Source organism: Leptopilina boulardi, unplaced genomic scaffold, assembly GCF_019393585.1.
Source record: "Leptopilina boulardi isolate dan_hultmark-lab unplaced genomic scaffold, ZJU_Lbou_2.1 LbouV2_123, whole genome shotgun sequence".
In the NCBI taxonomy this organism is placed as follows: Eukaryota; Metazoa; Arthropoda; class Insecta; order Hymenoptera; family Figitidae; genus Leptopilina; species Leptopilina boulardi.
In genome coordinates, this window is record NW_026137667.1 from 457,249 (window position 1) to 482,416 (window position 25,168).

Here is a 25,168-nt window from a genome sequence, read left to right on the forward strand (position 1 = left end):
CTTGTTCAAAAAATACTATTTCATGAACAATGTATTGCAGGATATTTAACGAAGAATCAAAGCCCATATAGAGGCCGATTATGTATTTTTACTTTGACCTAAACCAAAAGAAGTTGTGCGGTTAATGTTTTGAAAATATTCAAAATACTAAGGGGAAGTGGGGTAGTTTGAAACGTGAAACATGATAAGAAACTAAATCTTCAACTCTATACAAAAAAAGTATGGGGCACTTTTTGATAGGACCAACAGCATCCGAGCTACGATGGACCAAAGTGGACAAAAAATTTCGAAATTTTTTAATTTTCTATATAAACTCTCGAGGAAAACAGGAGAGATTATTATTTATAATTACCTTAAAAATTGTTTGATAATTTTTCAAGATAGGTAGGTATGTGAGTGTAGATTAAAATTATATTAATTGTAATTTGAATGAAAAGCAATGTAGATAAATTAAAGAAAAAAATTGAATATTCTACTATGAATGTAAAAGCTTAGACGAAATTGGCAGTGGGGTTCCTGACTAGTGTTAACACAGTAACAGTGTGATGTAATGAGGCCCGGAAACAAGCAATTTGTCGTCCGCTGCCATCGTAGTTGTGCGAGACAACCTGCTTAGTGTACCTTCATCTTCGCGTGTCTCTGCTTTTAATTCAGGTGCATAATAATAGCAACTCATTATTAATTGATTCTTTCCAAAATGTGATAAAATTTAAATGCCAGTGCCTTCAGAATTGTGTTTTTGTGCGTGTGTAAATGTGTGTACGGGCACATAACTTGAATCACTAAAGTTGATAAAAGCACTCTATATGTGATGTTTAATATTGTGAATTTTAAATCGACTCATTTAGTCAACTATACTTGAAATCTATTCTTAAACATACTATACTATGTTTTAAAATAAAACTAAAAAATAGAATGTTTCTTTTTTTTATTTTGTGGTCAATTAGTCTTTGTGAAAAGAAGTGTTTATTTATTGAATAATTAAAAAGTAAACATTAAATAGCAATAAAATAATTTACATTTTTTCATTAAAATATTGATATTTATGGTAACTTTTTAAAATTCGTACAATTATTTTGACTTTTTTTAAATAGAAAAATATTAAATTGTTATATTTTTTAATATATGTTTTATACAATTTATTTATTATTATTGTACAAAATTTTTGTTTAATCAAATAATTGTTAGCGTTTTGTGAAATGTTTAAAAATACACTTTTGCTACTACAGTGCTTATTTCTCTTTAAGCGGTTGCTGTTAAATAGATCTACACAGCTGGTCAGACGACTTCCGGTGCGTACTATCTTCCAAACAAGATCAATTAGTGAAAATAAGTAATGATATGACAGTTACGTAAATAATTTAAAAAATCAAAACAAATATTTAGCTTTTATTTTATCGTCAAATATGTATAGAAATTTATAAATGGTGATTGTATAAATAAGTAATTATTTCAAAGAGAAGAATTAAAAAAAAATTTAATTATTATAGACAGGAGAAATCATAATGAAACCTTTGACATAATATTTCTATTAATATAGAATTTTTTAGAGTAGTAGAAAAGTTTGAATAAAGACATGAATGTATATTTATACAGTAAATAAAACAGTGTCTCAACAATTAAAAAAGAATTATTTTATCAAGTCATAATATTAAATAAAAGTTAAGAGAAAATTATTATAGGTTCTAAGGTTGCAATAGTAGGGCTCTATTTAACGAAATTATTTAATAATAAAACACGAGAACACGCAGGTCAATTTTTAAAAAATTAACAAAATACTATAAATTTAATATATCTCAAACAGGGAAAGTTGGTGAACCAAAAAATAATATACAAGAATAAACAGGCAGCTTCCAGGAATATATTTAAAAAAAAAACTCTAACTCTTATTCTAGGATATTTGATCAAGTTATTTCTCAAAATAAGGTGAAATTATTTCCGTCACATAATTTTAAGAATTTTTAAAAGAAATCCGCTCAAACCAATTGCAAAATATACAACTAGATAAAGACATAAAAATTTTATAAGGAAAATTCTAAAATTGAAAATTTATTTAATCCTAGGGACATTGTGGTAATGTACGATAGCTCAAGCTGTTCCTATACAGCTGCGCTAGACTTAAAAGGACCATCAGGAACTGAAGCAATTGCTACAGGTGTTGCTATCACGTCATCTGGTGTCAAACAAGAAAGTTGGCCGTACAGAAGTCTTGCTTGTGGCAGTACATTTCAGCAACTGAAGCAAAGCGTCGAAAAAGCTAAACAAGCTCTTGCAGATAGAGGAGGATATCTTGCTGGTGCATTTTCTTCATCATCCCGAGTTAACTCTTCTGCTATTTTTCCTACGACATCTCTCACTGGTAAGATTTTAAAAATTTAATTTCTACATTTCATTCACTTTTCACGGTTGTTGAGAGGTGGTTTTAAAATGACGACAAAAATGTAAAGCACACTTATTGTATTTGATAATATTTTAAGATGAAAAATCCCCGTTGGATTTAATATCCTGGCTTTCGAATTATTATAACAATACGGTTATAAGAAGATTATGCAACAAATATAATATTTACTATCTTACACGGAGAGAAATAGATGGTACGGGGTACTATCTAGATAGTACCAGGTATCATATTTGATCTTACATATACGGACAACTATCTAGATTCTATCTGTTACTATCTAGATTGTAGTGGGTAACATAACCATACTTTTTGTAACATCTTTGATAGTACCGATTAGCATTACCGATTTTTACCATCTTAAGATCATAAGTTCTTATACCATCTATTTCTTTCCGTATAATAATATATGCATGTCTGATTAATTAACATTAAGGAAATATTACCTGGTTATCTAAAAGAATTACCACTTCACCAAAAAAATACGCAAAAAAGTAGAATCTATTACCAAACCTAATGCACATACGAGTCGAAAGTCCTCATCAACAGACCTACCTAACTTGTAGTGCATTTAGCTTTATGATGATCTTGTGCATAACTACCCATCAGGATAATCTGTTGGTTATAGGACTCACGACTTGGGTTTGATATCTTATTGATGACATCCGTGTACCACACTTTACCCCCAACTTTGAACCCTTTCTTCAAATCTTGACTAGAAAAAATATTAATCTTAAACCGCCGTCGTATGTACGATTAGTGTTGTAGTGGTGAAAATCATCGTGCAATTATTAATGGTTAATAAACAGACCAATTTTGAAGGCCATAAAAAATGCAACAAGGTTAGAATTGAAGCGGAAAAGTTTTAATTCCTCCATATAACAACGTAGAAGATTTAATTCCCTCTTTCGGTGAACACAAAAAAAACGTAGTCATCATTTTTGTTGCATCTCAAAATGAGCCTATGCTAAACGACATAGACAGTGTCGCCACCAACTTGGCTCATTTTGAAGACCCGGTTTTTCTGTGAAGACGAGGACGAAAATATTGAGGAATGTCTTCGACGAGTATATACAATATATCCTACTCTCTAAATTTGAATCAGCGATAAGTATACCACTGTTACCAATTAGCGTATATACACTGAAAAATCAGTGCATTTTCACTAATTTATCAGTGCATATATACGCTGATTGGAATCAGTGGTATACTTATAGCTGAGAATCAGCGAGATTTCACTGATTCAAATTTAGAGAGTAAAGACGTAAGCAATACGCTTAGATTGAGAGCAATATTAGTATAACAATACGTCTGAAATAGTGACAAGAAATTGAAATAAGTTGAAGATAAAGCTGATCAAGATTTTTAAATAAAAAAGGATGTCGAAAACCAAAAGGATGAAAGTAAGTGTCTGTAGATTAGTTCAGACACATGCGACGCTCTACCTGCTCCTCAAGAGCATAAGCACTTCCATTCTTGTATTAGCGAAGAGTTTTCGTAGAGTATACCCAAGCAGCACGGTAAATTCCCTGAATATCCCTTGAGTACCACAGTGAAATATTCTCATGATCTTCTAGGAAAATCAAAATGTCCGCATCATGGGAATATTCCTCAGTGACATTCAGAGTATATTCCAGTGACATTGAGGGAATATTCCTCGGTGACATTCATGGAATATTCCAGTGACATTAAGGGGATATTCAGATGAGAGAGATATTGAGAGAATATTCCACGGTTATATTGAATTTTTTTTTAAATGTGTTTTTAATCTTCCTGCTTATTTAAATAACAATTTATAACACATTTTTATTATTTCAACACTTTAAAAAAAAATTCAATATAACCGTGGAATATTCCCTCAATATCACTGAAATATTCCTCTAATATTACCTTCAATGTCACTGGAATATTCCCATGATGCGGACATTTTGATTTTCCTGGAAGATCATGGGAATATTCCACGGTAGTATTCAAGGGATATTCAGGGGATATGCCGTGCTGCTTGCGGGTAGCGATAATGACGTCTACAAATTTTATGACGATGAGACCATCTGATGTTTGTTCCAGAATGAGAGACAAGATTATATGATTATATAACCAAACTTTACAGCTCCAGGATAAGATGCTAAAATTTTCACCGGAGAAGAATATTCGAAATATATGCCCACACAGCACAACATCTTACACCAGGCCTACAGTAGGCTTACATGTAAGGTTTGTAATGTAACATCGTAAGCCCATAGTAGACTTACAGTAAACCTAAAATGTCCGCCTTACAGTAAGCTTACATGGTAGGGTCGAGGTAAGCTTACATGGTAGGGTCGAGGTAAGCTTACATGGTAGGGTCGAGGTAAGCTTACACGGTAAGGTCGAGGTAAGCTTATGAGTAAAGGCTGTGGTAAGGTTATTATTAAGTTGTAAGGTTGAGGTAAGGTTGTGGTAAGCTTACAAGGTAAGGCAAGTTATATTCAAATAATATTATTAATAATAAATAAATATTCAATAAAAAAATTTTTCTTTTGCCTTATTCTATTTTGGGAACCTATCATTTCGCAGAAAGTTTTGAAAATAAATTTGGGAGGAGTAGGATTCGAACCCGGGACCGAAGTATATACCTAACAACCTAACCAACTGAGCTAAACGGGGAACTGACAATGAGAAAAGTAATCTTGCTTTTAAGGAGTTGATTATCTTCTTGGTTCCACTTTAAAAGTAAGATTACTTTTCTCATTGTCAGTTCCCCGTTTAGCTCAGTTGGTTAGGTTGTTAGGTATATACTTCGGTCCCGGGTTCGAATCCTACTCCTCCCAAATTTGTTTTCAAAACTTTCTGCGAAATGATAGGTTCCCAAAATAGAATAAGGCAAAAGAAAAATTTTTTTATTGAATATTTATTTATTATTAATATTATTATTTGAATATAACTTGCCTTACCTTGTAAGCTTACCACAACCTTACCTCAACCTTACAACTTAATAATAACCTTACCACAGCCTTTACTCATAAGCTTACCTCGACCTTACCGTGTAAGCTTACCTCGACCCTACCATGTAAGCTTACCTCGACCCTACCATGTAAGCTTACCTCGACCTTACCGTGTAAGCTTACCTCGACCTTACCGTGTAAGCTTACCTCGACCCTACCATGTAAGCTTACCTCGACCCAACCATGTAAGCTTACCTCGACCTTACCGTGTAAGCTTACCTCGACCTTACCGTGTAAGCTTACCTCGACCCTACCATGTAAGCTTACCTCGACCCTACCATGTAAGCTTACTGTAAGGCGGACATTTTTGGTTTACTGTAAGTCTACTATGGGCTTACGATGTTACCTTACAAACCTTACATGTAAGCCTGCTGTAGGCCTGGTGTAAGATGTTGTGCTGTGTGGGTGATATCGGCATTGTTATCGTACGTCTGTCAGGAAATGGGCAAATGTTAGGATATATACAATTCTTTCATAGAATTTTTATTTGATCAAAATTTCCGATTGAATTGGTGACGGTAGATTTTTTTGGTCCGTTGCCTCAGTCGTTATAAGGTATTTAGTACATTTTCGTGTTACAGGTTATTTTTTCGTTTGTGATGATATATTCATCATATCTATCTAGATAGTACCAGGTACCATATTTGATCGTACATATACGGACAGCAATCTAGATTCTATCAGTTACTATCCAGATTGTAGTGGGTAACATAACCATACTTTTTGTAACATCTTTGATAGTACCGGATAACATTTACTTTTTACCATCTAGTTCTCTCTGTGAAGGCTCTTATTTTTAATAAGTAGAAAAGTCGTTAAGAATACTTTTCGACAACGAAAAAGTCTTGTTAGTTTCCTAGATTCGTTTCATTAATAGTTTTTTTTGTTATAATCGCGTACATGAAATAAATCGTTTTTAATTTTTAAAATATACGAGTATTTTGTATTGGAATATAATTTAAAGAAGAAATTTATGTATTATTGGAAAGATCTGTGATTCTCAGGTAAATTTTAAATTCACCGAATTTCTGTGTTGAATTACTGGTTAAAGGAAGATGGTGGATCTTTGATGGCGACGAAGCTGGGAAATCCAGATGATGAGGGAGGAGTGGTTGAGGGTTAGCCAAGAGCGTGTCCATGACAACCGACCGCCCCGCTAACAGACACCCTCATGATCCCGGATGCTGTATTCCCAACTCGGGGAAAGGGATTTAAAGTTAGGCGTTGGCTATCTATTATTATCTTTGGTCCAAGGGACATATAGTCACTTTTACCTTCAGTACTATATATATAACTCATGTCTTTTTTCTTACATGAAAAATAAAGGTTTCTTTTAATCGTTTTGTTTAAAACAAATTTAATGCATTTAAGTCCAAAAAACGACATGCGTTATTTCCGTACCCCAGATTACTAAGTATATTGATTCAAATTTTCTATTAAAATTTATAAAACGGTCAAATCACGTTTGGGACAACTAAAAGTAAGTGCTAAATGAAAATTTGTTTATTGTTTTTCAGTTAGTGCGTAAGTTGATTATAGAAAAACAAAGTTTTTTAACGCAGATTATAAATAACTATTAAATTTGATGCAAACTTTATTTTAATTATTTCAAATGTTAAATTGGAATATTGAAATACAGAAAGAAATTTTAGTTTTTCAATACAGAGAATTTGTACCCAACTAATATTTCTTATAATGTTTGGGGTGATTCGATCCCCTTTAGCATACGCCCCTGGTTTGAGACAATTTATAATCATTTTAATTTGTAAATCATACCAGCCTAACCCTCGGTTTGAAAAGAAAATTTTTGCATTGTCACGAATAATTTTGGGAGGCAAACTTATTTTAATAGGCTCTCCAGTTAGTAACGAAACGAGGTTATTTCTAGAAGGAAAAAGGGTACTCTGTCAGTGGACATAGGTCGTACAGAGATGAATAATGATTTAACGGTATCTAGATGGTGAGATGATGATAGCAAGTTACTTGCCCATAATGAAAGCGGGGTTGTGCGGTGAAAATGGGTGGATGGAAGGTGGAGAAGAAACGAACGTAACAACTCGTAGATATTCCTGAACGATAAGACCCTTCGACGTGATCCCTATTTTACATTGGGCTTGCACGCGTGGGGCTTTTGTGATCCGTGCAATAATTACGCTCTAGTCGTGGCATAGCGACTAGGATAAAGAGGGTGAGTGGGAATCCAGTGGAACAGGACTATGAGGCACGCGCCGGAACCGGAACTGAGGAGTCGCGTGTCCCCACAGTTCCCGAGCGGAACTATCATGATTAGTCATGGCACTGCAACAACGTAGGGCTTAAAATGAGAAGACACGGGAATACGACCAAGACATTGCTTTGAATCACTGGTCGTTATATTCTCTCTTTGAAATGGTGGCGACATGGCCGAGTGAACCCCCCTTAGAGATATGCAGAAATTGCAGCTCTCTCTGATCGACCTCTTGAGGTCTTTAAACGAGGCACATGATTTACAGGCTCTGCTTATAAATTTTCATTTTTTTAACATTTCCTTACGAAGAAGAACACATATTTTCTGCCAAGTGAAACGACAGTCTGGAATCGATTCACGAGATCAAGTTTTTTATTTAGAAAATATTCTATGAACGTATATTTCCCAAAGTAATACGTTCTCCACCACAGATGGAAATTGACTATCGGTTTGCTTCTGCACCAGTTTACTGGTATTACATCCAATTTACACTGTCTTACTATTGTTATTATAGCTAAAAGTATGTATAGTTTTCAAGAGAATGCATTTGGTCCAATCTTTAAATAGATTAAAAAAGATTTTTTCACAATTTCAAGTACATTTCTCTTCTTTGCAACTTAATCAAATAACTAGCACGTTTGTAAAGAACTCTGCAAATGTTCCTCTTTTTTTTAGTTAAATTCTCACGTTATCAAATAATATGTATTATCAGTATCCTGAATCTACACTATTTATAACTTTTTGTGAAATGTATGTATGATTTATATTTTTAATAAGAAAAAATATAATTATTAACCTACAAATGGAAAAAATGTTTTTTAATTTTAATGTTGCACCACACGGCAGTTCAAGATAGTCCAAAAACTGACTCATAAGTCTCCCTATATGTCTAGACCAGGAAGCAAAGGGAGAGAGATATTCTGGTTTGCTGGTGGTTCTGGTAGATGCGGAAATGTAGGGGCGCGCGAACTTTGTCCAGACGAAGGGCAAAATGCAAAAGGGAGTAAGTTTAAGGGTGACGAGAAACATTGAATCTCGAAACCTCGGGTTAACCGATATGGGCAATTATTAACGCGTTGCGTCCTTCTCTCTTTGTTAAGATTTACGTTTCTCAACTATGCTTTCCGTAAAAAGTTAAGATGTATCAAAAAAATAAAAAAATTCTCAGTCTTTTTGAAGAAGAAATTACCATACTAAATTCCAAAATTACTTTTGTTTCGAAATCCCCAGATTTCTTCTTCATGGAATATATCAAATCAGTAATTAGTAAGACATCAATAATTGTAAAATTAATAATTATCTCGTCAATTATTCAACAATCGTCAAAAAAAAGAAATTAAAATCGTTACAAAATAAAATAAAAATACACCAACACAGTGGAGACATATAGAACCAATAACTTAAAAATCAATAATCCAATTTTGTAAAGCACATAAATAAAAATAATAAATAAAACTTGCATACAACAATAAATAAATGAAATAAATAACATTATGAACTCTGTATTTTTATATCACCTGAGAAAATAACATATTATAATAAATTCTAAAAAAACGAAAATTTAAAACATTTAAATTATAAGTACATAATAAAAATGTTTACAGTTATCGGTAAAGAAGAAATTGATAAGACCATGCAGGAGTACATTTGGCTTAGTGTAAATTGCAACCCTGATGGTTGGATCAATACTAAGAAAGTTTGCGTTAGATGTTCGTAATGGTTCCAAAAAAATCTAGATAGATGGCAGTGAATGAATCTTTAACAGAGTTTCATATGTGGAGAATTTCACGTCAAATGTTCACCCCAAAAAAATTTGGTCTAATCCATTTCCAATTTTTTATGGATTAATGTGACATTAATGAGGATCGGAGAAAATTATCTCTTTCACTTTGAGCTAATCCACTATGGCGATATATTATGTAGTTACTAATAATCCAAATAGTCTAAAATTAAATATGAGTTTAAACAACAAAAGATATAAATTTTTTTAAGTTTTACTCTTTCTTTTTACAACAAATTAGGATAAACAAGATCTGACGCCCGGCAGACTGTCATTTTTGTTATCAGAAACATTAAAAGAAGAAGATCAGCTTGATTTTAAACATTAGAAAATTATGTGAATTCATACCTTGCAGGCTTTTAGTCTAGTTTTTTCAATTAGTTACCTTACTAACTAAATGGTAACAGTAAGTAATATATATTAGCAAAAATACTCTTACTAACGAAATGGTAATCGCAACCAATCGTTTCTCTCAGTGTAACTTTTCTTTCTTTATAAATATCTATTAAAAATTTTTGTCAGATTTATATCCAAGGCTTTAAGCTTTTCAGAGGTACCAAATTTGTTTCAAATTTTTCTAGAAATTTGGCTTTCACAACCAAAATGGTATAAATTACCAGACATTACCCTATTTTCGTTTATTTAAATATTTTTAAAATTACTAAATTCAATTCCACAGCAATAAAAGTTCATTGTAGAAGAAATGTTTGGAAAATGACAATAACAAAAATGTTGAAGAATTTGAATTGAAAATACTTTTCAGCAGATTGGAAAATTATCAAACTGATGATTTGATAATTGCAATAGTAAACAGAGAGCCCACCCTCTTGTCACTATATGAATAACTGTCAATGTGATGCACGAGTGATAATCGATAGCACCCTACTATATGTATAGAAAGCGCAGAGGAGGTAGAAAGTCATTAGCCAGTTAATCATGGGTTATCGTGTGTGCTTAATGTTGCGTCAATGAAGGAGTGACTGGGGAGTGAGTTGAGCATCGAGAATAAGCATTGAAAGGGCGAGTGCCATTTCTTGGCTCCTTGTCAATATTGCCGGCATGCATCATTTAGTGAACAACAGATCATCCAATAATTTATACAAAAATGAACAATTTTTCGACTCCAATTTAATGATTTTGTTATTTTACACATTTTTTTCAGTATAGGAGCTGCTAGTTAACTAACATTTATCAAAACTGCCAAGATTGCGGCAGGCTAGTGATAGTTGGTTTTACCATGATGAATTTGCAAACCGGAAAAATTTTCTGAGTTTTGCTTTCTAGTTTAGAAATTTTTTTTAATATTATTGACTAAAAGACTTTAATAAATGTAAATATAAGCTTTCTACAATCTGACGTAAAAATATAATATATTTCCAGAGACAGATTTTAAATTTCGTACATTTAAAATTTTTTATATATGTACCTAAAAAAAGTAGGTATTTTGGCTATCCAATGAGGACAAATGTGAAGAGTTGAAGACCGGAATTTGTATAATTCGCCACGCCGCCGCGCCGTCTTCTCAACAACCGACAAAAGGGCGAGAGAATTTCCTGAAATTTTTTCTAAGGGGCTGATTGCCATCATTATCGTAGAGTGAGTAGGAGAGTTGAACAGCACAGCACTGAAGGATCATCAGAGGGGTTTGCTAGGGTTTGATATAAAATGGCAACATCGAAGGAAAGAGAGAGAGAGAGAGATAAAGAAGGAGAGGACACTGGAATCAAGGGATGCTCATCGAAGAGAGTGGAGTATATAGAGGACAATCAGTGGTATTCAGCTTGAGGCAAGGAATGGAAAGGCTACAAAGAAAAAGAAGGGATGATGAACCCAATCATGCTTTCTCTCTTCTTGTTCAAACTCTTGCATTGACGGATATTTTCTTGCTCTCTCTAACCCCTTTCCTCCTTCTCTTTCAAATCGATCGCTCGGGAAACACACACCCTCTCTCTTTCTCTCTCTTGTATTCGACACGTACAGTACTAAAATATACTACAAGACCTCGATGCAAGACTAAGCCATACAAATCCAATCTTTAGGAAATGATCCACTTGATTACTGATCTCTTTTTACTAATGGACATCAACATTTTTTTCTATGAAACTCATTCCAAATGGCATTTTTCAAAAAAATTTGATTACATAGTGCTAAATACTTACTGAAATTATGGCTTAATTACAATTTACGAAACGAGATTTCTTATAAAAAGTTTTTTTATAATTTTTTGGTGATTGGGAAAATTTTGCAATTTTCAGTTTGAATTGTAGGGAATTATTGTTAACTGCGTTTAACTTGAATTAATTTTAGCTGCTCTGGCCTTATGCTACAATTAGAAATAGTTCTGTAACAGAGATTTGAGGCATGTAATTGTTTACTATAATTTAAGGTGTAAAAAAAGGGTTTTGCAATGTTGCACAGTAGTAAGAGATGCGCCTGTGCTCAACGGGAATCGCGTGGTAGTATAGCGGCTGATCGATGTGTCGCCATGACAACGCTTCCGCAAGTCATCCGGCTACCCCTCCAACTACTATTGCCACCTCTACCAACGTCACCTGATACCTTTATCTACATTTACATCGTCTACACAAATACTGACTCCATCACTATGATTGCTGCATTCCAAATCTTATAGCCACGCGACTACAGTCATCTACGCTGACTACGGTTGATTACGAAAGTTCTAATTCATTCTTTTTAAAAGAGTACTGTTGCAATTTACAAAAAGGTAAGAGTTCTATAAGTGGATTCAGTCAGCTTACGGTCAGACAGCTGACGCGCAGGATTTACAGTCAACATGAGAAGAACTCTCTTAATGTAGAAAAAAAATATTTACAGGCAAAGTATGAAATCAGGCATTATACTTATAACATGCCTGTAGGTTTTTTTTAAAATGACATAATCATAAACATTTTGGACATCCCTGTTCTAGAAACATTCCTACAAAATTTTATAACGTTTCATGTCTGCCAAACTAACGTGTTAAGAACTTTTTATGTTCTAAAAAAGTTTTTAGGACAAGGATGTTTTTTTTCCACTTGTTTCATTTATGTATAATCAGCACGTAAGAGTTCTAATGTAACCTATTAAATACCAAGAAGATCAAGACACCGAGCATCCACAAAAGCAAAACCTAGGCTAGACAATAGGTCCAGGTCGGTATCCGACGGAGAAGATCAATCGACGGAACAGCCTATTGTCGCAATACAGTTAAACCACATTCATCCGGTCGTGAGTCAGTACACAAAAAAGGCATACTTTTGCAAAAAAATTTTAAAAAAATATCCAAAAACTTCCTCGACAAAGAGAAATCATATCAAGTTTTGGTGAAAGACATAAATTCAAAAGAAGAATTTTTCTTCTCCAAGCAGAAAAATACAGTCGGAGAATTGATAAACATCAGGAGAGAATATCTTCGATCCAGTTGATTTGCTTTCAGCCATGATATTACGAGGAAAAATATTGATGCAGAACTTGCGGTATATTCGAGTTATTTGGGATTCCGCTATTCCCGCCAACTTTAATGGAAAACATGGCTAGCAGAACTCCAAAAAAAAGTGCGAGATAAGAATCCCAAAATATTACACTATCCAAAGCCGGAAACCTCGATGTATGGAACTAATAATGTTTAAAATTTATGTAGTCCATGATTTTATTATTCAAAAGGCTAGACCTGCGTTATAAATTACACAATATTTTTATTTTTATTGGATTAACGAACTAAAAAACTTAATTCTAGTAATGCCCAGGACAACATTAGGATATCCCAAATATCCGGGTGCAGTTAGGAGATTTATATGAAATAAACAATAATGTACTTTATAATTCTTATTTGTTTCATATGTTTGTAACAAATATTAATGTACTAATAATTTTTAATATTAATTTAATTAATCTTTACAGCATGTGATTGTTATAGGTACACAATGTTGATTTTGTCGGGAACTTTACTCTTAAAGTACTCAATTGATACGAGATTTTGTGAAAAAGTACGTCTAAAATATGGTGAGAAATTGTAAGCAAAAAATAAGATATTTTGTTGAATTAATTATTATAAAGTACACCAAACCTCACATTTTCTAAAAATTTCCAAAGCATGTGTAATAATTAATTCAACAAAATATCAGATTATTTGCATATAACAGCCATTCCTTATCTTGACAAAATCAGTTGATTCATTTAATATTTTAAAAGTATAAAGTTCCTGAGAAAATTTACATTGTGGACCTAACAATCACAGTCATCCAGATATTTCTGGGAATTTTTATGCATAAGCTGATGGATACCCGAGTCGAAATTTGAATCCTCTTAAGCTCCCCTTAGAACCTAAGTAGACCCTCTTTTGGATCTTGTAGACTCCTTGTAAAGTAGGCCTTAAATTTCGCCTCGGGTATCCCCAGGATATTCAAGATATTTCTGTATCTAAATGAAGACATCATTTCGTTATCTACCTAATACCTTATGCAATACGTAATACGTTAATACGTAAAATACGTTAAAACGTAAAATATACTTTTTAAAAAGTTTATTTGTGAAAGGATAGAACATCCCCATTGAAATAGAGGGTGCTGGAAACCAAAGGTCATTAATTACGTTACGGAAGAACGCAGTTGTTGGTTCAAACAAAGGTCTGCGTACATACTCCAAGATCATAATGACATTTATATGGCTGCAGCACGGTTCATATACTAAGACTAATTGTTGTAAATTTACATACCTAGTCATTTCTATTCTTTCTATATCGCACTTGTGAAATTTATTACTAAGTATATATACGTATATATCCGCGTATATATCGATGGACTTTATGACGTCTAACACCACAAATCGTTAGTACTACTGACAATTTAAGACAAAAATAACGCCTTTGGCTTCGTCTGGACGAAAAATAACACTATTAGAACTACTAAGAATCATGATTTTATTGGAACAAAAACTGAAACTTATGAGATGATCATTATGATAACTAATTTTGAAGTTATTTTTTGTGCAGTGATTTTTAAATGACGAAAATTTTAATAAAATATGAAGAATAATTGATTTAACCTTGTGCAATTTTTGACATATAACATTTTTGACGATTGGTGCTTATGAATCAGCACACATGAGCACAAGATATTAAACAATTAACCCTGTTAGTTGAGCAAATCACCAAGAATCCGTATTGTTCTATATAAGGTCGTTACTATATAAACACGGAGAGAAATAGATGGTAAGAACTTATGATCTTAAGATGGTAAAAAGTAGATGTTATCTGGTACCATCATTATGCTAATCGGTACTATCAAAGATGTTACAAAAAGTATGGTTATGTTACCCACTACAATCTAGATAGTAACAGATAGAATCTAGATAGTTGTCCGTATATGTAAGATCAAATATGGTACCCTGGTACTTTCTAGAAAGTACCCCGTACCATCTATTTCTCTCCGTGAAGGTTTGTTGTGATAGTAATACACAATTGTAAACTCAACAAGCTGAAAATAACAAATTCTTATTGTCAAAATAAAATACATTTCTACTGACAACAATCAGAATTGTGCTAACAACAAATCTACCAATAACAGTTCAAAAATTGTTAACATAACAACACTCTTTTTATCTGTGTCCTGGACCAAGATTACCCGTTATACGGTAAGTTAATTTATTTGCTTCCACAGATTAGATGATCCTAACACTATACTATCCACCTCATGTACAGAAGTGAAAACGTATCTTCTAACAAAAGATATTAAACTCAATTTAGATGATTAAAAAATTAAGAAAGGAGACGTTCTAAATTTAAGAGAATTCTTTAAACAAAAATTGATTTAAATATCTTTTTTCTGCATCAGACAACAAATTGATTCTTTTATAACTCTTACAATCAGACTGTTTTTCGATAAAATTATTATGAAAAATTTCAGTTAGGTTCGTTTTCTGTTCTCAATGACATGGAGAAACTCGGAATATCTTACGAAGGTTCTAGAGATATTCGTCGGATCCGTCCGACGGTAGGCTTTACTCTATCTCATACTTGGCTTGTAAGCTCGGCTCAATTTTAAACACTATGACCAAAGTTGAAGAAACACCTGGGCTCCTTTCCCACTTTTTTTAAAAAAAAGTCTTCAATATTTTTAAAAGAGGTGATTTAAAAAATTTATTTTTTAAAATGTTTAGAACTCTATTTAATATCATAGCAACATGTTAGATAGCAGGTTAAAATACACCTACGAAATCTGGATAAAATAAAAGATATATTTTCGTAAAAATCTTTTATTGTAAAAGTACCTCTAAAATTAGTTGAATGTGTTGTCTACAATTGCAGTAAATTACATATGCCTTCAATAAAAATAATTTTTTATATTTAGATTGTGTATATACGCGCTCCTCCTGATATAGAAGATAATTTCAATTTCTCGTATTGAATTTATTGCCTAAAGCAAAATCTTTTGTCTATAGTTTACTCAACAGTTTTACCACTGAAATAGGTATACGATGTAAATAATCGTTTATTGATTAACTGTTTGACTGCGCAAGTCGAGTTAACTACGGCTAATCACTGATTTGTAACGCCCACTCTCACCCTAAATCTCAATCTATTTCTGTCTCTGTTGCTGACTCTCTTCATCCAAATCATTCTTTCGTCCTTATCCCTCGGTACGTAGCTTTTACCCTAGCACCCTCCTAACGCTAACACAGAATTAATATCTCGCGAGTTAGCGCCCTAGTCCAACCAACCTTGATCCCATCCCCTTTTCATTCTGTACTACGTCCCAAAAACGGAAATGAGCACGCGGATGCCTCTACTCAGTCTACTTCTCTCACTTGTGTCTCTCATCTCTTAGTCTATTTCTCCCTTTTCATTTTCAACTACAACGAAAGAACATTCTACCTTTAAAGTTTTAAAAATGCACCATTGCATGCTTACATTTACAAAGGGGATATAATTTAGAAAATAATTCATCAATATCAATTCTAATTAAATGAAATTTTATTTTTTAAACTAAAGTTGATTAGAACAAGTCTACGATATTCGTGATTCCGTTAAAAAAAGGCGATCCAGCCGAAAAATTAACATTAAGAACATCACGTGACCTAAAACCACATGCTGTTAATAAAAAACGTAATCCATAGGGAAATTTAATCTGTGCACTAGACGTGCAATAGGAGGGGAGCCAGATGTGCTCTATTCTTTATATAATTCGAATTTTTATACTTACATAATTTTTAGATTTTATATTTAAATTGCATTAATTTTATTATTTAAATCACTGATTCGTTTGTCTACCCGAGTCGAAATTTGGATGCTCTTTAGCTTCTCCTAGAACCTGAATGCTAGCCCTGTTTTGGATCTTTTAGACTCCGGTAGGCCCTTCTTTAAATCCATTGATGGAGAAAAGGGAAATTCGCGACAGATTGTAGGAGCTATAAAATTAGAGAAATTTCAAAATTTCCAATATTTTAATCAATTTTTAGGCCCTACTTTGAAACCAAAAGTGGAAAAATGGGAAATTTGCGCACATTTCAGGCAGCTAAATAAATTAATTGTTCATCTTGATTGAAAAATACTTGTAATATTTATTACTTGGAAGTTTTGGTTATACTTGAAGTGAATTTATATTTATACAGATGTTTTAAGTCTTACTTAAATCCACTATATCTTTTACTTTAACTATCAATTTTTGGTTAACTATACATTTTATTATTTACATTCACTTGCATAAAAAGCAAATATAAATATTAAATATAATAACATATATGTCTAAAACGAGATTCAAAAATTAAATGTCCTATGTAGTACCCTTGTGCACTAAGTGAAATGATACGAGGGCTTTTTAAAGTGTCTACTAACTCTTTATATCCGTGCCTAGCACAGACCAGGAAACCTTTTATATAAGCACCTCAACAAGTGTTCGTTTTAAATTTTCAATAAGATTCGTACATTCAGAAACCTTCGTCTCAATTTGTAGCATTCAATACTCAAATTCTTAGTAAATATTCTTTACAGCAATGCACACAATATTCAAAGTAATTCAAGTAGATATATTAAGTATTTTAAATGAAGATATTATTTATCAACTAAGCCAACCCAAAAAAGAAAGTTCTGGGATTGATTAAAAACATTTAAAAGATTTTAATTTTAATTCAAAAACGCTAAAAAAATACTATAATCATATTTTAGAAACATTTTGTTTTAATAGCTTTAGTTTAAATTTTAGGGTGTAAAGGACCTTTGCAACCCATGTGGTTACAAAGGAAAAAATCACGGGAGTGAGAGGGACAGTGATATATAGTCCATCTTTGTTGCACTTATAATTTTCTACTATGCGTTCTGCACTTTGCACCGTCATGGGAGTGCACCCTTACTTTCACTAGACTCTGAACAGAGATTTAGAAATCAATTACACTAAACGATGTATGACGCCATTTCAACCCGTAGCTATTTAGCAGATTTTAAATTTTAGAGAGATAATATAATTAATTACTCTGTCCATTTTTTTTGTTTGACTCCTCTAAGTTTTTTTTTAAATGTAAAATTGTTTGAATAACATAAGGTTTCACCATAGACCACAAATTTTCAATTGGATTTAATTCGCAATGCTGACTTTTGCTAAGGACATGGTGTCATTTTTTGAAATACACACACTTTAGATAAGGATGTGAACTCCTAACTGTATTGACTTTTTAACTAGTGTAACATTATACTTATATCTCTTCGCCACGTTTTTAAAACAAAATTCTTTTTCTGAGGTCTTCAGATATGAGAGAAAAAGAGAGAGTGTGTTATCAAAGGCTATCATGTTACCGAGCGAATTCAGAGCAAAGTTACGGCGTTAAGGCGTGTAGAGTCTATCATAGCGGTGGATCAAGCATATTGTACAAATTGAATGCGAAGAATTATCTGAAGGATGGTAGAAGGGAGATATGTATCATCGCGCACTTAATACGACCCCCAAAAGTAACAAAGTAGCATGGTTCTTATCATGTTATGGGTTGTGAAGGGCTGGCAGGTCCTCCCTTATATAATTCAGCTCTCGTACTACTGCTAGCTATGCGTCTCATACACAATAGCCGCTCTGTCATGCTTCATGCCCAACAATGATACTCACCCTCTCAACCTCACCTACTCATACTCCAAACCAATCTCCCACACTCCTTTCTCTTGCTCTATCAACCAAAATTCTTCGCTTGATAAATACTAATGTGGTGAAACTTATCTTTGAATATTTGGAAATCAGACACTATGCACTGAAACTTAACTTGCTTTAAGAAAAACTAACATAAACGAGAAGATTAATAATTAGTATGCAACTGGATTTGAATTTGGTCAATTTTAAATTATGGATTTGTAAAGTTTTCAAGTTTCCTGTGTATGCCAGATCCAAAGTATATTCTGTGTATTAGCCTCAGAGCAACAAACATTTTAGAATATTCTGCGGAAGTTCAGGAGATATCAGGTACTTTCCAAAAATTACGATAACCGTAGAATATTTAGGAAAAAGTTAGATCATCCTAATTTCCAAGAGCCGCCGGATATTATTAGGACGTCCGTAGGATATGCTTAACATACGGATATACTGGATATACATCAGATATAGTTGAAGGAATAAGAACTCCTCTGTGAAAAGGATAAAATGCATGCTCATTTTGTTTTCATTGAAATAAGTTACAATCCATTTTACTTAAATTGTCCTAACATTATTGTGATATATGATACAGAAGAAAGGCATTTTCCACAAAGATTTATAGCATCAGCACGGCTCCTTCTTCCGATTGTATGATGGACCCCCTTCGTTTCTTCCAGTAGTACTATACATGCGGACACTCAAGAGCGATCGCGCGTTAAATGTGCCGTCAGGCGTATGTGGTCGCGTGGCATACGCGTGCCTTCCTATGAAGGAAGGGGGAATCGGGTTCCTATTCGTAATGCGATGGAGAGTTGCGAGTCCGAGACATATATATACATTTAACTTATGCTGAGAAATATATAGGCACACATTTAAACAACTGGGATTGTATCTATACACCGGAACTTTTTCAAAGTATGACCTATTCTCGGGTTTTAATATGAATCAGACGTCATCCATTTATGCAGTATTGGTAGCGTGAATCACACAAGATCTAATAATTATATTTATTTGTACCAATTTCATTTGTATGTGTAAACCAATACCTGAAAGAAGAGGACTCACTGCACCTTTGCAATCGGTGAGCTCTTGAAAAAAAACTAACTTCATCAAGCTCCTCTAAAATATACAAATAGCATATGTGAGTAAAATCTAAGTGCTGCGGTAATAAATCCTGAATACGCACCTGTGAATCTACCAAAGACCATTCAAAAGTGAAGATCAATATACCTGTGGGTATATTGAACCTCTAGGTAACATTTGAATGTTTATCATTTAAAAAAGGATAATTTGATACAACATAACATATAGAAACACTTCTTTTTGATTTAAATAATATACTATTAAGTAGTACATCGTCAATATAACAATTCATTTATAAAGTGAATTTAAAAATACCATAGCTATAATATGAAATTTGACGAATGAAAGAATTACAAAATTTTTAAATAAAATAATGCTGCAATAATAATTCATTTCTTATAACGTCATATATTTTTACCAGCTTAGAGTTCAGGCATTAGAAAATCGTGCTTTTGTCCATATTTAAAGTGGAATTAAAGTTTACACCTTGCATTGCACCGCATCCATATGCATAAAAAAAGAACATGTTCTGAAATGTATACTGTTCATGCTTACATGAAATATGCTTTATAATAGCAAAAAGCAAATATTTTGCTATGCTTTTTAACAGAATTGCTGTAAATATTTTTAAATAGAGTAATTTGTTAGATATTTCACTAAAGAACAATATTAATGCGCTACTTAAACTTGTTGTTAATTAGTAAATTTAACCACAATTTTTAAAGGGTCACCCGAAGAAATAGGAAGATTTAAAACTAATAAACCGATTACTAATAATAGAACTAACAAATCTGGTTTGTTAAAAAAACATTTAAAAAACACATTTTTTGTTTTCTTGAGAAAAGAATTTGTTGCAACAACAAACCAGATTTGTTAGTCAATCCCAATTTATTTCGAATTTATGATATTATACAATTAAAAGTCTAACATTTACATGCGAGTCGATTAACGGGCAAAGCAAAACTATCCTCTTATCATTTTCGCTTATTGTTTGCCCTTTTTATCTCTGTAATTCATCGCATATACTTAGTCACATCAAATCTATATTAACAATTCTTTTTCTCGTGCACTAGTAGAAGAATATAAAATTACAATTATAAAAACACATATGCAGATCAGACATTACGTCATTAGTTTAGATCAACTGTATTGGTTAATTTTGATCAACCTCCCAAAAAAAGTCCGGAAGAAATCAAAGCTCTTTTATCGGTGCAAACTTGTGGACACCGTGCTACAACACCTGCTCTTAAGTGTCGTTGCACGGGGAGGAGGCCTTGTCAGTGTTGAAAGGTGTGATGGATGGCCTTGTGTTCGTGGTTCTGGTTCTGGGTACCTGGCAACCCCTGCTTCGCATTCCATGAGTGGTGAGATGGTAGGTTGGCTCTAGTTCAGCTCTTGGCGGCTCATTAGATCAGTACATCTCTTGCGCAAGCGTTCTTGTTACCACCACAAAGAGGTAAAATTGTGGCTCCGCCTTCAACCCCTAGTGGGTCGTGCCACCCCTCACTGATAGGTAATCTTTAACTTCCTCCCTTATCATTGTGGGCGGTCTCAACTCTTGTTTGCTACCCCCTTCCTACCCTTACAGTAACACTCGATTTAGAAACTCGCACAATAGTACCGGCGCTTCCAGTATTATGCACAGCGGTTACTCAGAACGATGATCGTATTTAAAATTTCTAATTAAAATCACAAAAGAAGAAACGGAAAAGAACATTAGGAAATTTTTTAAAAATCTATATTTTTAATTCTCATAGTTTTATAGTGAGGTGCATGTGATGACACGGGTTTGTGATTTATATAAATGCACAGTGACAGATATCGGATATAAAGGCTGAAAATCAAACGTCATCGCGGTCAACGCGATGCTGGACCTAAAGGGCAGCGGAACTACCGCCGCTGAATTACCAAGAACCACCGCCTTCACTAATCTCTCCATGCTTTTTGCTGGTATTTCTCATCAATTTACTTATCAATTTCTATATGCACAGATTATTCAAAATACTCTCTGCAGTTTTAAATATAAGGTATTCTGCTTTTATAATTTCAGTTTTATAAATTTTCAGTTTTTCCTTCGTAGATATGTTTTCGATACCATACTTTCACTACAGTTTTTATTCTGATGTAATTTAAAAGTGTAGTCTGGTATTTGGGACTGTTTTTGAATCTTATTTCAAGATTTTTTTCATTATAGAATAAAAAATCAAATTTTACCTTTCTGCATCTTTTAATTATTATTGTAAAGTGTTGGAAAAAATTTTTTGTATCATTTTTCCTCAATTTTATTAAAGGTATACTGTGAAGTTGACAACGCCAAATTGAGGTAGGTGGCTGGCGTAAGTGATAACGCCCGTTAGCGTCATCTAAAACAAAAAAATCAAGTTGATTTTTGTTCTGTAAGACGATGGCTTTGTCCTGTGCTCGAATAAAACATTTTAGTCAATAAATAACAAAAAGGCGGACTTATAAACAAAAATATTAAAAAGATTTCTTTTTTATTAACATAAAGTTAAAAATTTAAAAGAAATATAATTAAAATTAAGTCATTCTAGTACAGGACGAAGACATGGTTATGTAGAATAAGCTCAGCAAAAATGGAAGCAATCGGTTGGATCGATTTCTTTAAATCACCTGCGCCGCTTGGAAAAATGTAATTTTTAATAAAGGCGTTTAAAGTTTGGATTTTAGATGTTATAAAAAAATGTATACTAATCGGTTATGCCTGGTGCGTAGATTAAATCTTCAATTTCCTCGAAGGCATTCTTCTTAGATACATTTTCTGTTCCTCAAGATGATCTGGACTGTTTTGATGCGTATTTCGTATTTCAATCAAAAATTTACAGTTTACTCTCCATACATAGTACTTTTAAAATATGTCAAGAAAAGAAATTCGAATTTTGAAAACAGAACGCTTATAAATTTAAAAGATCCATAATTAATTTCCTCACTTTGATATTTTCTTACTTCTGCTTCTCAACTACGATACAAAGTTTGTTTTTCTTATATTCCGGTCTAAGCTTTCTTAATGTTCCTGATAAGAAAATTTTACAATATCTTTTATAATATTTAATGACAGAATTTTTTAAAAAGAAAGATGCACAACTATAATTGAAAGCTAGCTAAACTTTCTATTTGATAATTTTACTAAGAATTTTATTATGCAGATATGTTTGTTAAAATATACACTGAAAAAAGGGTTTGGTATTGACAACCAAACGTTTGGTTGGTATTTAAACAACCAAATTTTTTTTATTGAATCAACAAAATTTTGGTTGTCCCAACCAAACTTTAGTTAGGACAACAAAAATCCTTGTTTTCTAATTTTTGTTGTATAAAACAAATTTTGATTGAGACAATTAAAATTTTGTTGATTCAACAAAAACAAAAATTTGGTTACTTAAATACCAACCAAGCGTTTGGTTGTCAATAACAAACCCTTTTTTCAGTGTATCTGAGGAAATTGATTTTTTTGTGAGTTCTTGTTTGTAAACATTTTTATTTCACATAATCTGCCTAGTTTTCAGTTTTAATCAATTTTTAATTATAAATTTTTTTACATTTGTAAATCTGTATTTATAAAGTTCTCGATTTCTTAAAAAGAACATCGCGCTTGCGTCAAAAAAAAATTTTGTGCAAAAATTGACAGTTAACGTGCGGTTTAGAGTATTAAAAACAAATCAAATACACTTTTTCTGTTTCTTTTCTGTAATTTATGGATTGGAAATTGGATCGCCAATTAGAAGTCTAAGAATATATGGCACTGTCGATTTACCCGAAAGGGTGGGGCAAACCGAACAAGTTATTGATTTTTTGAAAATTCAAAATTTATTTAGAAAGTTTCATTTTTAATATAGAGTTTTGTTTTTTAGTTTATTATATAAAACTAAAATATCTTGCAAAAAATACATCACTCAGAAAAAAGATATGTTTGAACCAAATGTACCATTTTTTTATATTTACCCAATTTTTTGGTGAGTTCAAACAAAATTTGTTTAATTCAAATAAATATTTATTTGATCTAAATAACTGTTTGGTTTATTTTAATAAATTTTTTGAACAAAGAAAAAATTTGATTGAGCTAAATAAACGTTTGGTTTATGCAACCAAATGTTTGGTTAACTGTATATCAATGCATTTATTTTGTTGATTTAACCAAAATTTGGTTGCTACAAACGAATTGTTTTCTGAGTGCATAGAAATTCGGAAAAATTACAATGTCTCTTAAGAAGCAATGTTCAAGAATATAAATAAAAAAGAAAAATGTTTATTATTCAACTTTAACAATATTTTTCTGATACTCATGACCATAAGGAACTCAAGAAAATCTTTTGAGAAATTAAACAATCAGATAATCTTTCAGCCGACGGTAAATGAAGAAAATTATTCATTAAAATCAAATGTTATCAGCAATAACGAGTCAAGCTTTAGTTTTGCTGTCTTTTGGAACATTAAAAAAGTGCAATTGTACTTGATTATTGTGCTGTTCTGGTGCTTGACCCTAAAAATATATTAGCAGTATTTGCGGAACCAAAATTGGGAAGAGGGAGATGAAAATGTCTTCCCTAAAAAGTTGAAGGAAATTTACAAACAATCTTTATTAAAATTATATTATTGATTTATAAGAAATGATGAATATGATAAATTTTTCTCCATTTGACAGTACATTAGTGTATATTGACAATAATTATAAAAAGAGTGATCAGTGATCGCACGCGTAAATCTACATTAAGAAAAGAATTTCTTAAGTAAACAACTGGTTGACCCTTCCTTGTGCATTACGGAAATGTGAAATCTGAAGCTTTATTAATGGACTCTAACGATGAAAAGAAGGGGACAGTCTGACCCAAGTGCGACATACCTTGTGGGTATTTGCGCAGAAAGCAAACTGAGGGTTTCGCATAGTCGCTCGTACAATGTACACACAAGGGTGAACCTTGTTGCCCGTACCTACACGTCTACTGATGCCAATATCTGCCAAATGAAAATATATCTGTCCACAAACAAAATCGGGAATTATATAAAACAGGGCATGAACTTTCTCAAGAAAAATTCCCGTAATTTCCGTTAATAAAACTTACAATATTGCATTTAAAAAACTGCAGCAATATATAAATAATAACAATAATAATAACAATGTTAGTCAGGCCAATCTTTAGAATTACTTAAGAATAATCTGCAGTCAAATTAAGCAGCTTTTCCAATTTGTATTGGGAATTTAGTTTCAGTGTAGGATTTGTCTATTTACATTGTTTTTTCCAGAATGATCAAATAACGGTACAATCTAGAAAAATTTCATGAAAAATCTAACATTTATATCTGATTACCATTATCAACATTTACCTTTAATTTAAGATTAAAACTTTTTAAAACTTAACGAGTTGACAATAGAGCATTTTCGAATATCTGTAATGTAATATGTAATGTAATTCATTTTCTAGATGCCAGTGGTACATACAAAGGAGGCTGGAGCCACGCTACATCGCCAGCTCCAGGACAAGGTATATCTAAATATTCTTCTAAAATCTACTTAAGTCTACAATACTTTGGAAATATGTATCAGTTTAGAGAACCTGAATTGGCGTATATTTT

At 32.5% G+C, this 25,168-nt stretch overlaps 1 protein-coding gene across 4 annotated transcripts in view; it reads left to right on the plus strand.

The window, feature by feature from the left end:
• Nucleotides 1–25,168, plus strand: part of LOC127290493 (transcriptional regulator ERG homolog) — a 39,298-nt gene that overhangs the window by 3,546 nt on the left and 10,584 nt on the right. For 2 of the 4 annotated variants that reach the window (XM_051319095.1, XM_051319105.1), the window contains exons 2-3: nucleotides 2,064–2,359; nucleotides 25,018–25,077. In XM_051319095.1, the coding sequence (XP_051175052.1) occupies nucleotides 2,077–2,359; nucleotides 25,018–25,077 (343 nt within the window). In that variant the 5' untranslated portion in view covers nucleotides 2,064–2,076. Of the gene's footprint in view, nucleotides 1–444; nucleotides 1,293–2,063; nucleotides 2,360–25,017; nucleotides 25,078–25,168 lie in introns of those variants that run through there. The other 2 variants (XM_051319086.1, XM_051319114.1) reach the window with 2 other exon arrangements.